This window comes from Lampris incognitus, chromosome 2, assembly GCF_029633865.1.
Source record: "Lampris incognitus isolate fLamInc1 chromosome 2, fLamInc1.hap2, whole genome shotgun sequence".
Classification (NCBI taxonomy): Eukaryota; Metazoa; Chordata; class Actinopteri; order Lampriformes; family Lampridae; genus Lampris; species Lampris incognitus.
In genome coordinates this window covers 12,104,536-12,120,071 of record NC_079212.1, presented here as the reverse complement: position 1 = coordinate 12,120,071, position 15,536 = coordinate 12,104,536, and the positions used below count along the sequence as shown (strand labels likewise).

The 15,536-nt window shown below is 43.8% G+C and overlaps 1 protein-coding gene across 1 annotated transcript; it reads right to left on the bottom strand.

The window, feature by feature from the left end:
- Positions 1 to 865: 865 nt before the first annotated feature.
- Positions 866 to 5,038, bottom strand: ankrd52a (ankyrin repeat domain 52a). The gene is made up of 10 exons (XM_056272904.1): positions 4,863 to 5,038; positions 4,228 to 4,311; positions 4,018 to 4,096; positions 3,727 to 3,797; positions 3,321 to 3,521; positions 3,144 to 3,231; positions 2,060 to 2,202; positions 1,612 to 1,824; positions 1,282 to 1,360; positions 866 to 1,175 (listed from the first exon to the last, which is right to left on the bottom strand). Exons 1-10 carry the CDS (start codon positions 4,887 to 4,889, stop codon positions 1,057 to 1,059), a joined length of 1,104 nt encoding a protein of 367 aa, XP_056128879.1. The 5' UTR covers positions 4,890 to 5,038; the 3' UTR covers positions 866 to 1,056.
- Positions 5,039 to 15,536: the final 10,498 nt, after the last annotated feature.

The following is a 15,536-nucleotide window of genomic DNA, read 5'->3' as shown; positions in this document are numbered from 1 at the left end:
GAAATTTCAAATGTTCATAATAAAACAATGACATTTACTTTTACGTTTTCTCCAAAACTGCACTAGGGATGTTAAATTTGAAAACGGTGTGCACCGTTTTGCTGCGTCTCCGGATTGAACATGTTTTCTCGAAACGGTGTGCAACATACGTATGTGTGCAATGGGCTTCGAGGTACATTTTCTCATTTGGTGGGCGTATCAGAGATGTTACCCAATTAGGAACGACGTGTATATAAACCCTGCCGTATTAAAAAGGCAGAGCGCACAATGGATCCAACTAAAGTCCTTTACTAATGTGTCCACTGCAGTTAGGTGTATGCAACTATTGAAGACATTATTAGACATATTTGTTGCAAGTATTTTGTAGCAGTAAACATCCATTTAAACAGATTTCATCAAGCTCTGAAAAATTCTTCAAAAAGAATGCAAAGAATGGTCTTCTCAGCTGCCATTGTTGCAACGCTTGCATAACACAACAAGGTGTTCAACGCACCACCGTTTCTGTTTAAATAAATGTTTTGCCTTGCTCATTTTGCCAGGGCTGAACACATCCCAGGTTACAGGACCCTCTCACGCTCACTCACACAAACCTAAAAAAAAAAGCAGTGCCTTTTTGTACAAATAAAATCTAATTGAAAATGAATTGCAGTATATCCCACTTTTTCTGGAGTGTTTAACTTTACCAAAGTAAACGACAGTTTTTGATGACATGCTTTAACATGTGTTGTGTATGACTGTGACTTTACTGTCTGTGCCGCTTGGTGCGCTACGTGAACCATCATGCGGCGCATGAGTGTAGATCTGACTGGCACAGAATCGGATGTATCAGACAGACCGTCCGGTCACAGCCGATCAAACTTAAAATCTGACGATTCTGGTCACTGATCGATCAATCGGTGCATTTCTACTAAAACCATGTATATTTTCAAAGCAAATAAATATTTATCAATATAAATTGTACTGCTATCAAGCAAAATACGCATAAGATTTCAAATTTCTAAATTATTTGCTGCCCCACTTGTTTCATAAATTACAGCACTCTGGGTCTTGTTTCCTCTACCTGGCCGTGTCTGCTCCGTTGGTCATCAGAGTGCTGATCAGCAGCTCATGGCCGTACTTAGCAGCAACGTGGAGAGGGGTATTGCCATACTTATCCACACAATCAATCTCCCCACCTGATATAAAATATGGAAGGGGAAGTGAATCAAGAAGCAATTAAGTAGAGAGAGAAGCCTGTAATAATTATTACTGCAGGTCAGTTGAACAAGCACTCATGGTTACCATTTTGGATAAGGATCTGTGAGCGTGTGAAACGTCCATGAATGGCTGCCATGTGCAGGGGGCTCTTCCCTTCTTTACTCTGTAGGAAGGTTACAAATAAAAAAATATCTGAATAGTCTTGAACTGTGATGGTAAAAGAGAAATAGAATGACCTTAGACTTCAACAGGTTTGTATTCAAACCTTTTACCAAAAGCTACAGCATATTATCACAATCAGAATCAAATGGGCAAGTGCAAAAATTTGACTTTTCCTGCATGAAGAGTAGCAAGTCTCCAGCATAACTCTGATTCTTATGAGATCCATTTGGGACAGTTCAGTCTATCCATTACCTGCTGGTTGACATCAGCCCCATTGTTGACCAGCAGCTCCAGACAGAGGGCACCATTGGTGGAGACAGCTGCCAGGTGCAGAGGGGTGAAGCCATTCCGGTTGGGCTGGTTGACGTTAGCCCCGTGATTCACCAGCTCAGTAGCCACAGCTTCTTGCCCCATGTAACAAGCCACATGGAGCGCAGTGTTCCCAAAGCCATTTGGCTCATCGATCTGACAAATACGCGCACATCCAAAAAGCACATTATGAGATACAAGATCATACGGAGCACAGAGATTGAAATGTGGCAACTTGTAACTTATGTACCTTGCTCATGGTTAAGAATCATTAATTAAAATCATTCACAAGCTCGACTGTTTGAAGACACAAAAAAAAAGACAACAAGGGAACCTACTTCAACTTCCAAAATATCAATGCCCCTTTCTTAACAACTATGTGAGCACTCACCTCTGTCCCCAGCCTCAGTAAGTACTTAACAATTTCTATGTGACCACTTGAAGCAGCAGCATGAAGAGGCGTGTAGCCTTGCTTGTCCTTGCAGCTCTTGTCAGCACTGCGAGACACCAGCAACTTCACTACCTCCACATGCCCTACAGGAAAGATAAGAGATAGTACACTGGTATTAACGGCATTAGAAAGCATCTCTTCTTGAAAACATAAAACATATTTAAGCCCCCTGTGTCAATTTCATCTATAATTAAACAGAGGGAGAGCAGAAAAGGGTTTGAGGGATCATGGCACAGAAAGAGAGCTTAGTACATGAAAAGCCACTGCTGGTAGTGTCAAACTCCAGACCAAAAGGCAATTCACACAAAGGATCTAAAACCTCTTGTGCAAAGAGTACAGAGGATGGGTGTTACCTATATGAGAACATCACTCCAAAGAAGACCTACGTTGTAATCACTAAAGGCCAATTCATACCTTTCGCATTCGCAAGGTTCCACATGACAAAAATGTTGTCATCCTCCATTTTACGCGAGGGTCCATGCAGACCCCTATGCGGATATCCCCGCACAGCCCAAAATTTGGCTGCACGGACTGTATGCATAGCAAGCACGCCGAATGCGCACGCTCCAGATAACAAAATGGAGGCTTGTTTTGGAGAGGTTGTGCGAAGAGATCCGCCCTTACCCACATCTATATAATTCGTCTTTGAAAGAATATAAAGACAGCCAAATGGCATGGCGAGAAAGTGTGCAAACGCTTTGGAGAGATGAAAATGCTTGCTGTCGCCATTTTCTTTCCTAATACATGTGCTTCTTCTTTCTCAATTTTTGTGGCGGTTGGCAAACGTTATGGTGCATTACTGCCACCAACTGGAATGGAGTGTGGATTGGGAAATGCGCATGCATGGAATGCCAGACTGACGTGGACCCTCAATTGTAGTACGAAAGGAAGCGCATCAGCACAACCGGTATAAGTTCGCAGCTGTTTGTGAATGTCCAAAGTATGTCCAAGCCTTTAAAGCCCTATCTTCTTTAAACAACAATCTTTTGGTATATAAAATTGGCTGATACTTTAAACTACTTACCTAAATATGCTGCACAATGAATAGGTTGCCTCTCCTTCTTATCGATGGCACTCAGATTGGCCCCTTTGTTCAGCAGTAGCTTCACCATCTACAACATTTTTTAAAGAAGTGTTAATCATATACAAAACAGATTGTGAGGCAAGTTTTACTTGAAAATTGAATTCACGTCTTTATTACCTCATGGAATCCACTCTGAGCAGCATGGTGCAAGGCAGTCCTGCCAGTGCGGTCTGCCATGTTCAGGTTGCTCAGTTGGGTCAACAGGGCCTCTGCACAACGCGAGGCACGGTTGGCAGCAGCCACATGTAGTGGCGTCTGCCAGAACTTGTCTCGTGCATTTGCTTCTGCTCCACGCCGCAGCAGCAGACCCACTGCTCTCTGGAGAGATAGATGCAATTGAATGAGGTTTAAAGAAATGTTCTTAACACCTGCGGTGTTGCAGCATTTCCTCTGGTGCACCTTTTCATATCATTCCAAATAGAGCCAATAACCCACTGGGTATGAATACACAATTGTCACAGTAAAATAATCTAGTTGAGCAAACACTAGGCTTGCAAGTAACATAACCATGTTTACAGCTTACTTCATTCCGGGAGGCAGCCGCCCTGTGCAATGGGGTCAACCACACATGGTCTTTAGCATTGACACTGGCACCTGTCGGATAAAGAAATCATGCATGATAAGTGGCATCATAAAGGGATGCCTCGTCAAGCGTTAGTGCTTATTGTTGTACAGTGAACTGCCGATGGGGGAAAAATGTTGCGGTGGCGACAGAAATACAGTTCATTACTCTCTTTTTTTTCTTTTTTTAAAATCAATCGTTGGAGGCAGAATCTTTCACACCCAGCTGTTAAAATGCTTGCAACTCACTCACCTGATTCAATAAGGAGGTCCATTATATGGACGTCACCCACACAGGCAGCAGCATGAAGCGGCGTACGGCGCTCTTGGTCCTATGGTATGAAGACATACTGGATCACCGAGAGGCAACTTTCAATGTCGATGTTCAACCAAAATGACAAGTTCCTCTAGCAGACGACTTTAGCCAAGAGACGTAAGCAAATGGAACTGTTCAAATACATACCAGTGCATTGACATCCTCTTTTTTGTGCAATAATAATTGGACTTCTTCAGCGTTACGATTGAAGATGGCCTGGACCAGAGGAGGCTGCAGGGATGGAAACGTCTTTTAGCGCTAGGCTAATGTTACGTGAAACGCTAGCTTAGCTGTGGCCTGGGCTAAGGTTACATTGCATTGACCAAAAAAAAAAAACCCCGACAATTCTAAGTTTTCAACGACGGCTGGCTGTTAAATTAAGAATACGCGCCAAATAATGCCGAAGCAAATTCACATTTTGTACCCTTATCGATTATAAATACGGTCCTTGTTTATGTCCGGCAAATAGACGGAGCCCCAGCTGCGGCCTACGTTGGGGCCCCTGCCTCGCCGCTAGCTGACTAATGTCGAGCCGCCTGCGACCCGAGCCAGGCCAGGGCCTGTTGCAGGGTACACAACGCCGACATCGTCGACGGCAAATAGATGTTCCGTGGAACCACTTCGTGCACACTCGCTCAGAGGTGAACTACGTCTGACTACGAGCTTTTGCAGGTTTAATAGCAGCCGTTGAGCGATGCGTACGCTGCGCACAGGAGCGATTATTACCCAGAAAATAGACTACGCCACAACACATATACACGGAGCGCGTTCTTTCATCCCACCTGGTCTGCAATGTTGAGGACTCCCATCTCCCAAACTCAGCCAGGACGGAGCTCCTTCATGAGGATAAAACTTGGAGGTATATTATGATGCGCTATTGTATCCACCTTTTCAGACTACATCCATAGCTGACTGCGAACAGAATCGCGGACTGGATCTGTCAGTGTTGTTGTGTCCGTATCCGATGTCTCGTCTGACGACGACGATGATGATGTTGGCTACGACTTTTCTGGTCCGCCTACAGGCGTGGCGGTCCGTCTGCGCCTCGTTTGGGTGCAATGGCGTCACAGTGTGGCAGGGTTAAAAACAACACGCCCGCTTTCTTTCCTTGCCTGCTGAAAGCGGACGTCTGCGTGTAGTTTGACACTCAGGACTTATCGTTGAGCAGGTTGCGGGTGATTAGAGAGCCTGCTTGGGTTTAAACCTAGTGCGGATGTGACGTCAACTAGTTTAGTTAATACGTTTAGTCAAGGCAATTTGTCTCAGTGGTTCGCAACCTTTTTGGGGTCCTGGACCCCCTGCGTATTTTTGATCTACCCTGAGGACCCCTCCACCTGATCTTGGGGGAGGGGGGTTGCAATTTGATAGAAAGCGTAGAAACTGCATTTTAAATTGCATTATAGCATTTATTCACTCTTTGGGGCAAAAATAAGAGCTTTCAGTTGTAACTTAGATATAGTTAACAAAACAGAATATGTATTCAGTAACTTTCAGATATATGTAACAAAACAGAATTTTTATGCGGTAACTTTTAACAGTGCAAACGGGAGCGAGATCTCTTATTAAAATACAATAAATTACACTTGTGAAGCAGATGTAATTAGAGAAAAAAGTCCTGTTGCCCTTTATAGTTTAGGTAGATAAAGGTCTCAGTCACATTTGAGTAAAATAATCCTATTTCTATAAATGTCATAGGATCTTTTTTTTAAAGATATTTTATTTTCACGGACCCCTTGCAATTACACCACTGACCACTACGGGTCCGCGGACCCCCGGTTGAGAAACACTGGTAAAGATTATCAGACTGACCGCTTGGTCTATACATTGAGACTGTCTCCCTACCCTGCTATATTGCTCCCAAACCCTCCCCTCCTAAACGTGTGCAACACAATAATCTAATTATCATTCCTACCGCTGGTGGTGGGGAAATGTGCAACGAAGCACCTAATCTACGGAACCAAAAATCTAATGTTATCAAAAGTGTGACCTCACATCGTTCAAAGCGTAGGTCTTCAAAATGGTCAACTAATAACACAAGGTGTCTAATTCCAATTAATATTTCATCTTTTGGTAGCTTTTAAGTTCTGTCTACGACTGATCACTTTAACAAGATGCTTAAATTTGGTTTCATAAATATCAGATCACTGTCTACCAGAGCTTTATTAATAAATAATCTGATTCTTGAACTTGAACAGCCTCTAATCTTCCAGTCTTTTCTTAAGCACTAAAGAGTTGTGTATCAACAACTTTCGACCCATATAGAAAAAAACTTATCTATATGACCCCTTTCAATTGGCTTTTAGGGCCTGTCACTCCACTGAAACTGCTCTGACTAGAGTGGTGAACGATCTTGCCAACCAAGATGTTCTCTGGCAAAGGTCAATTGGGCTGCACGGTGTTGGGCTGTGAGCACAGGCCCCAATTGTGGACGTCGGGCCCTCATACCATCCTCATGCATTCTGTTTCTCACTGTTTGAGCAGAAACCTGCACATTAGTGGCCTGTTGAAGGTCGTTTTGTAGGGCTCCGGCAGTGCTCCTCCTGTTCCTCCTTGCACAAAGGACCAGATAGCGGTCCTGCTGCGGGGTTGTTGTCCTCCTGCGGCCCCCTCCATGTCTCGTGGTGTACTGGCCTGTCTCCTGGTACCTCCTCCATGCTCTGGACACTGTGCTGGGAGACACATCAAATCTTCTTGCCACAGCACGCATTGATGTGCCATCCTGGATGAGCTGCACTACCTGAGCAACTTCTGTAGGTTGCAGATACCGCCTCATGCCACCTCTAGTGGTGAGGGCACTAGCAAAATGAAAAACTAACCAAAGATCGGCCAGAAAAGATGAGGACAGGCAAATGGTCTGTGGCCACCACCTGCAAATCCATTCCTTTTATAGGGGTTGTCTTGCAAATTGTCTAATTTCCACCTGGTGGAAATTAGGTGAAATTGATTCACAAATCAGTGTTGCTTCCTAACTGGACAGGTTGATATCTCAAAAGTGTGATTGACTTGGAGCTACATTGCATTGCTTATGTGTTCCCTATATTTTTTTGAGCAGTGTATTATCCATCCATCCATTATTCAAACTGCATATCCTGCTCTCAGGGTCGCGAGGATGCTGGAGCCTATCCCAGCAGTCACTGGGCACTATTAGACAGAATAAATTGTAATTTTGGTTTCTCTGGCTTAGCTCTCTCTTGGCTTAAGTCCTACTTATCTGGAAGAACAAATTGTGTCTACTACAATAATATTACGTCGAAATTCGCTGACGTTAAACATGGTGTACCTCACGGCTCGGTTCTTGGCCCTCTAGTTTTCTCTTTTTATATTTCATCTCTTGGCCAAATTATATGCAGTCGTGGAATAAATTTCCATTGCTATGCAGATGATACTCAGCTGTGTGTGCCTATAAGGGCTGATGATCATACTCAAATGACTAATTTAGAGGCCTGCTTGGCTGCTGTGAAAAATTGGATGTCACTAAATTTCCTGCTTTTAAATTCAGATAAAACCGAGATGCTGGTCATTGGCCCTGCTAGACACAGACACCAATTTGATCAAGTAACAGTAATAATTGACAACTCTGTGATTTCACAAAGTGTGACAGCCAAAAATCTTGGTGTTACATTTGATCCCAGCCTTTCCTTTGATAAGCACATTAAAGAAATCACATAGCTAAAATTCACTCTTTCCTGTCCATAGCTGACACAGCGACTCTAATATAGGCATTTGTTTTATCAAGACTTGACTACTGTAATGATCTGTTTTCAGGTCTGCCACATGCTAGTACTTCGTCTTCAGATGGTTCAGAATGCTGCAGCTAGAATCCTAACTAAAACTAAAAAATTTGACCATATTACACCAATTCTTGCCTCCCTTCATTGGCTTCCTATCCATGTTAGATCAGACTTCAAAGTGTTTCTGCTGACTTATAATTCCTAAATGGGCTTGCCCCATCATACCTGTCTGATCTATTTAAACCTGACATTCCATCTCGAGCTCTCCATTTTCAAAATACAGTGCTCCTGTGTGTACCCAAAGTTAAAAAGAAGTCAGCTGGTGGCAGGGCCTTTTCCTATTGGGCCCTGTACTTGTGGAATAACCTGCCTGCTGCCATCAGACAATCAGAGTCTGTTCAGTCCTTTAAAGCCAAACCTAAAAATCATCTTTATGCCTTAACCTACAATTACTTACCTTTAAATTGAGTACATCATGACCTGTACTGCATGGCAAGTCGGTTTCTGTCTCACTGAATTTACAAAACACTGTACTGCCGACAAGATTATAGAGTATAGATGATTGACTATTGCAAACTCTTCTCTTCTCTCACATCTTTTCTGTCTCTGAATGATGTCTTCTCCTCTCTCTTCTCCTGTGTATGTGAATGGTGTGATGTAAGTCTCCCCTGTGTGCACATGTAGTCTGTCCTCCTCCCAGGTCTCCATGGTAACAGTGGTCACCACCGGGACACTGTTTGGCATCCTCCTCATGACATTTTTTAAAATATATAAATCCATATCCTGTTTCAATGTTATATCCTCTCACGCCGATATGTGAATAATGTTTTTTCTTGTCTCTTCTCCCGCATATGTGAATGGTGTGATATGAGTGTCCCCTGTGTGCATGTGTAATCTGTCCTCCTGTCAGGTCTACATGGTGATGGTGGTTACGTGGCTCAGGTCCTAGGCTGTTCCCTTGGCATTGTCCTCATCATATTCTTCATATATCTTATTTCTGTTACCCTCTTTCAAAGTTGTATTCTGTAAATTGGGTGGCACGGTGCCGCAGTGGTTAGCACAGTCGCCTCACAGCAAGAAGGTCCTGGGTTCGAGCCCCGGGGTAGTCCAACCTTGGTGGGTCGTCCCGGGTCATCCTCTGTGTGGAGTTTGCGCGTTCTCCCTGTGTCTTCCTGTGTCTGCGAAAAACAAAACAACAAAATAAGGCTTCTTCTTTACCTTGACAATGAGAACACACTCTTTGCACTTCGAAGTGCCAAACATGTATGTCTTGACCAAACCTCTTTAGCTTTAGCTTGGTGGCTGGCTTTGTCATTACATCAGCAATCATTTGCTCTGTAGGACAGTATTCCAAGATTACCTTTCCATTATATTTTTCTCTTGTATACACATAGTGATCAGCGGGATTCTGTACAAAACCATTTTCACTCAAACATGTACAGTGGTGTGAAAAAGTGTTTGCCCCCTTCCTGATTTCTTATTTTTTTGCATGTTTGTCAAATTTAAATGATTCAGATCATCAAACAAATTTTAATATTAGACAAAGATAACACAAGTAAACACAAAATGCAGTTTTTTAATGAAGGTTTTTATTATTAAGGGAAAAGAAAAATCCAAACCTACATGGCCCTGTGTGAAAAAGTGATTGCCCCCCCTCCCTGTTAAAACATAAATTAAGTGTGGTTTATCACATCTTTGGAAAGCTGAGTTCAATTTCTCTAGCCATTCCCAGGCCTGATTACTGCCACACCTCTTCTCAATCAAGAAACCACTTAAATAGGACCTGCCTGACAAAGTGAAGTAGACCAAAAGATCCTCAAAAGCTAGATATCATGCTGCGATCCAAAGAAATTCAGGAACAAATGAGAAACAAAGTAATTGAAATCTATCAGTCTGGAAAAGGTTATAAAGCCATTTCTAAAGCTTTGGGACTCCAGCGAACCACAGTGAGAGCCATTATCCACAAATGGCGAAAACATGGGACAGTGGTGAACCTTCCCAGGAGTGGCCAGCTGACCAAAATTACCCCAAGAGCGCAGCGACGACTCATCCAAGAGGTCACAAAAGACCCCACAACAACATCCAAAGAACTGCAGGCCTCACTTGCCTTAGTTAAGGTCAATGTCCATGACTCCACCATAAGAAAGAGACTGGGCAAAAATGGCCTGCATGGCAGAGTTCCAAGACGAAAACCACTGCTGAGCAAAAAGAACATAAAGGCTCATCTCAGTTTTGCCAGAAAACATCTTGATGATCCCCAAGACTTTTGGGAAAATACTCTGTGGACTGACGAGACAAAAGTTGGAACTTTTTGGAAGGTGTGTGTCCCATTACATCTGGCGTAAAAGTAACACAGCATTTCAGAAAAGGAACATCATACCAGCAGTAAAATATGGTGGTCTGGGGCTGTTTTGCTGCTTCAGGACCTGGAAGACTTGCTGTGGTAAATGGAACCATGAATTCTGCTGTCTACCAAAAAATCCTGAAGGAGAATGTCCGGCCATCTGTTCGTGACCTCAAGCTGAAGCGCACTTGGGTTCTGCAGCAGGACAATGATCCAAAACACACCAGCAAGTCCACCTCTGAATGGCTTAAGAAAAACAACATAAAGACTTTGGAGTGGCCTAGTCAAAGTCCTGACCTGAATCCAATTGAGATGCTGTGGCATGACCTTAAAAAGGCGGTTCATGCTTGAAAACCCTCAAATATGGCTGAATTACAACAATCCTGCAAAGATGAGTGGGCCAAAATTCCTCCACAGCGCTGTAAAAGACTCATTGCCAGTTATCGCAAACGCTTGATTGCAGTTGTTGCTGCTAAGGGTGGCCCAACCAGTTATTAGGTTTAGGGGGCAATCACTTTTTCACACAGGGCCATGTAGGTTTGGATTTTTCTTTTCCCTTAATAATAAAAACCTTAATTTAAAAACTGCATTTTGTGTTTACTTCTGTTATCTTTGTCTAATATTTAAATTTGTTTGATGATCTGAAACATTTAAGTGTGACAAACATGCAAAAAAATAAGAAATCAGGAAGGGGGCAAACACTTTTTCCCACCACTGTATGTAACATAGCATTCCAGTTTCTGCCTGACTGCTTTAGACCATAGTGAGACTTATGCAACTTGCATACTAGCTTTTCACACGTTTCTGACTTTTTTTCATAACCTTCTGGTTGCTCTATATAGATTTCATAGTCAATTGGTGCATGCAAATAGGCTGTCTTAACGTCCATCTGGTATAAGACTAGCTTCTCCTGCGCTGCCTTCTGCATGACCACTCTTACAGTTGTCATATCAGCTGTGGGTGAGAATGTCTCCTTGTAGTCAGTTCCTGGTTTCTGGACTGTAGCCTTTTGCTACGAATCTCACCTTGTACTTATAGATCCATCAATGTCACACTTGAGTGTGTAGACCCATCTACCCCCCACTGCCTGTTTACCTGGTGGCAACTGGGTGAGGCTGAAGGTCTTGTGCTCCTCCAGTGATCGCATCTCCTCATTCATGGCATTTTTCCACTGCCTTGATTTGGTTGACGCCATGGCGTTCTGGTAGGTTTAAGGAATGTCGCATACTGCTCTATAACAAGAGTCCACGCATGTTTGCAGTTTGTCCTCTGTATCCTCAGTCTCGAATTCCTGTAGGTAAGCTGGTCTCCTCTTGGTTCGCAGTGGGTTTCTTCTGATTACAGTCTCGGTGACTTTGCCCGGCTGTGTGCATTCAGTCTGTTCAGGTAAAGTCCCAGAAATTCCACTCTGAACACCCTGACCTGGTACATTTTCCACATTTTCATCAACAACATTTTCTTCGCTGTCATTGACCCAGGTATGTATATTCCTATCATCATATTCTATGTATGACTCAGGTGTTTGTGTTTCCTTTTCTTTGGCTGTCTTGGTTGTGAACTTCACCAACCTCTGCTTTTGGACCCACTCTGTGTCTGGATAGTACACTATATAAGCTGGGCTGTTTTTATCGTAGCCAACGAAAACACCTTGCTTGCACCTAGAGTCTAGCTTGCCTTTCTCATGCTTGTAAGCAAAACAGATTGATCCAAATTTCTGCAGTTTGGATATGTTTGGTTTCTTGCCTGTGAACAGCTCGTATGGGTTTTCTTTGTGCGCCTGCTGTAGCACCTGTTCCTCACATAAGCTGCTGTCTGCATAGCCTAGTTCCATAGCTTATCTGGTAACTCGCTTTCTATCAATAAGCATCTGCTCATATCATAGAGAGTTCACCAACCTCTCTTTGCTGTGCCATTTTGGTGGGGTGAATAGGGTGCAGATGTCTCGTGTCTAATCCTATTCTTGGTTAACAGTGCCTGGAAGTCTCGGTTTGTAAACTCAGTGCCGTTATCTGAACGGATACACTTGACTTCTCCGTAAGGTGCTATGTCTGCTAAGAACCTTTCTGTGGCTTGCACTGTGTCACTCTTGGACCTTAGAAAATACACCAACATGGCTACCTGAGTAGTCGTCTGTAAAAGACTGTGCATATCTGTACCCTTCTATGCTCGGTGTTGGTGTGGGACCGGCTAAGTCAGTGTGGACTAGTTCTAAGGGTTTCTTAGCCTTTCTGTCCGGCTCCCTATTTCTCATCTGGGTGAATTTGCCCTGTGTACACACATAACTGATCTGGTCTGACTGCACTTCCCTTTATCTCCATGCCTTTCACTACACCTTGAAACTTTTGTACATCTCCATAGTTACAATGACCCAAAATTTCATGCCAAGTTTACATGTCGTGACACCCTTTACATTGGTCAACACTCTCCTCAACAGTTGGCAAGTAATACAAATTTCCACTCTCATGGATGTCAAACCTGCTACCATCCTTGGTAACCATGCAACTGTCCCCTTTCTTGAAAGTGATTGTCGCCCCTCCGTTTGTTGCTCTTGCCACTGAAAAGATGTCATGTGGGTATGAAGGCATATACAGTGTATCCCGTAGCTGTGCTCTGTGCCGTCGTCCGGTGCTGTCTAGTAGACATATCATCACCGTTCCTCTTCGTTGTGCTATTCCACTGCACTTGGTCCCATCGGCTAACTCCACTGAATGGGTGTCAGGCTGGAATGAGTTGTCGAAGCTTTTAAACTTTCCGATGTCATTCACGGTGTGGGATGTTGCCCCTGCATCTACCATGATGCCTTTCATCTTCACGTAGTCTGGTAGTCTCTCGTTCTTTGTGTGCTTGGCCTTGAAGAGATTGTCTTGGTCGCTATTTTGTTCCTCCGCGACTTTTCTGACACCATCTTGTTCCCCCTTTTTCTTGCACAAGGATTCTTGGTGTGTATTATTTTTGCAGTAACTGCACCATACTTTTCGAAAACATTTTCTTGCCTTGTGGCCTTTTATTCCACACTTGTAACACGTCACGTTGGCATCTTCATCTTTTCTGTTGCTTAGCATGCGTCTTGGTGGGGCCCCGGCCTTGCCTTGCGCATGGCTTCATCACATTATCCGTAGATCTTGCCATGTTCATTTTCTCTGCCTCTTCATAGACCCGTAGTCTTCTTTTAAAGTCTGCGAACGTAACGTTATCTTCGTTTTGAGTTATGTGGACGGCTAGCGGCTTAAAAGAGTCTGGTAGCCCGCCTAGTATCATGGCTATGGTCAGTCCATCGCTCATGGTCTCGCCTGCATCTCTCAGAGCCGTAATGAGGTTCGCCGCCCTCATTATGTAGTCGGTAACACTCTCGTCATTTGCCATGCGTAGCTTGGTCAACAACATGTATAAATTTATTATCCGCGGCTTGCTTTTTCCAGAATAATGTTCTTTCAGTATTCTCAGAGCTTTCCTGCCATCACCAGCGGCTTCATGTCTTATCAGCAATAGGCTTGTATCATCTATTAGTCTTATAGCTCAGCATAGCAATCAGCATTCTTCCTCCTATCTTCAGCTAACTGTTCTTCGCTGAAGCCGGTGGGCTCACGTAAAATAGTCTCTTTTAGCTTCAGAGTATGTAAGCAGCCTAGGAATCTTGTTTCCCAAAGGTCATACTTATCTTCACATCTGTCGAACAAAAGCTGCGGTGCCAGGACTCCTGTTGTTCTGCTTGCCATTTTGCTAACATGCTAATTTTACCGTGGCCTACTAGCTTGCTATACTTTTTCTTTACTAAGCTAGCTTGTTAGCTTCATTGGCTAACGCATAATAAGTCGCGTAAAACTTCGAATATAAACACAGATTAAGAAACTCTGTGAGATAAATGCTCATTTATCTCCAAGCTGGTCCACATAGCTGTAGAAGTTCCGTGTAATACTTGGCGTTAAACTTCTTCCAGAATGCTAGCTTGTGTCCTACTCTGCCTGGGCCCATAACCTGTTGAGCTGGGGTGCGCAACCTTCTTCTTGCGTATGGGGAATAAGCAAAGCTTGACTCGGGTTTCTCTTTAGCCTTTAACGTTAGACATATTTATTTAGGCAAATACAGCAGGTCTTAGCTCTCTACTACTGACTGTAATGATCTGTGCCCTCTGGCTATGTTAACTTATAACATTAATAAAGCAAGCACGACTTCTCTCGTGCTGGGCGTTTATTCACCGACCGGATTCCGACTGACGTTGTTACGTACATCACGTGACTTTGTTGTGGCGCTACGGAAAGCCGTAAGGGACATTAGCAAATCAAATATTACTAGCAAATATTACATCTCCCTTTTTCTGAAAAGTGCTGCTTTCTCTGCAGAGATACAGACCACGTTGAGCACGTTTATAAGCGACTACAATCTTAATAAGAAAGAATATGAAAGTGGAACTCTTATATAACTGGACTGCAACAAAGTAGTGTAAAACATTTCCTTCACTGTCTAAATGTGACACCGTAATAACATTTCATCTTTTTTTTTTCATTTCATTACTGGTAACTGCAAACAGCAGGTAGGTACACAAGGTAAGTGAACGCTGTAAATATTTCTTTTCAAAACATAGCAGGTATAGTACAGGTTGGTGTAAAATTCTCTCTTTTTTAACATTCACAAGTCAAGGATTTGTCTTGGTTTGATCGTGCGACCTGACCTCGTGGTGTAACCAGGCTGTGTGTCTGGTTGTCGCTGATTGTTCGTGTCTGGAGGTTCAGCATGCTCTTGCTGATGGGCTTGTGTGTTGTTGTTAGCGCTGGTAACAGTCTGCTGTGAAGTGTGTGTGTGTGTAGTGTGAGTGTTCACTCTGCTTTGTCGCAGGTGTTGACGGTTGCGTTGGTAGATCTGACCTTCTTTGGTTTGGATGTGGTAGCTCCTGTCTGTGTTCGCTGGTCTTTCCACAGTTGCAGGTCTCCAGGATCCATCCTCCTGCCGGAAGCGGATTGGTGTGCCTGCGGGCAGGTGGGGCAGAGGTTTGGCTGTTCAGTTGTAGTATGCCTGCTGGCGCTGTTGACATACCTCTCTCCTTTCGTGAACATCCTCCTGACTGGCGATCTGTGGCTGCAGGTGTTTTGCTGTTGATGGGAGAATGGACCGCAGCCTCCGACTCATCAGTAGCTGTGCCGGTGATTTCAGGTTGTCCACCGGTGTGTTGCGATACTCCAGTAAGCTCATGTAGGGGTCTTTGTTCTCAGCTTTGGCTTTGTCCAGGATGCGTTTGGCCGTCTGGACAGTCTTCTCGGAGAGGCCGTTGCTCTGTGGGTAGTGGGGGCTTGTGGTGGTGTGTGAGAAACCCCATGTCTGTGAGAAGTTGCGGAACTCACCAGAGCTGTAGCACGGACCGTTGTCGCTGATGATAGTCTCGGGGA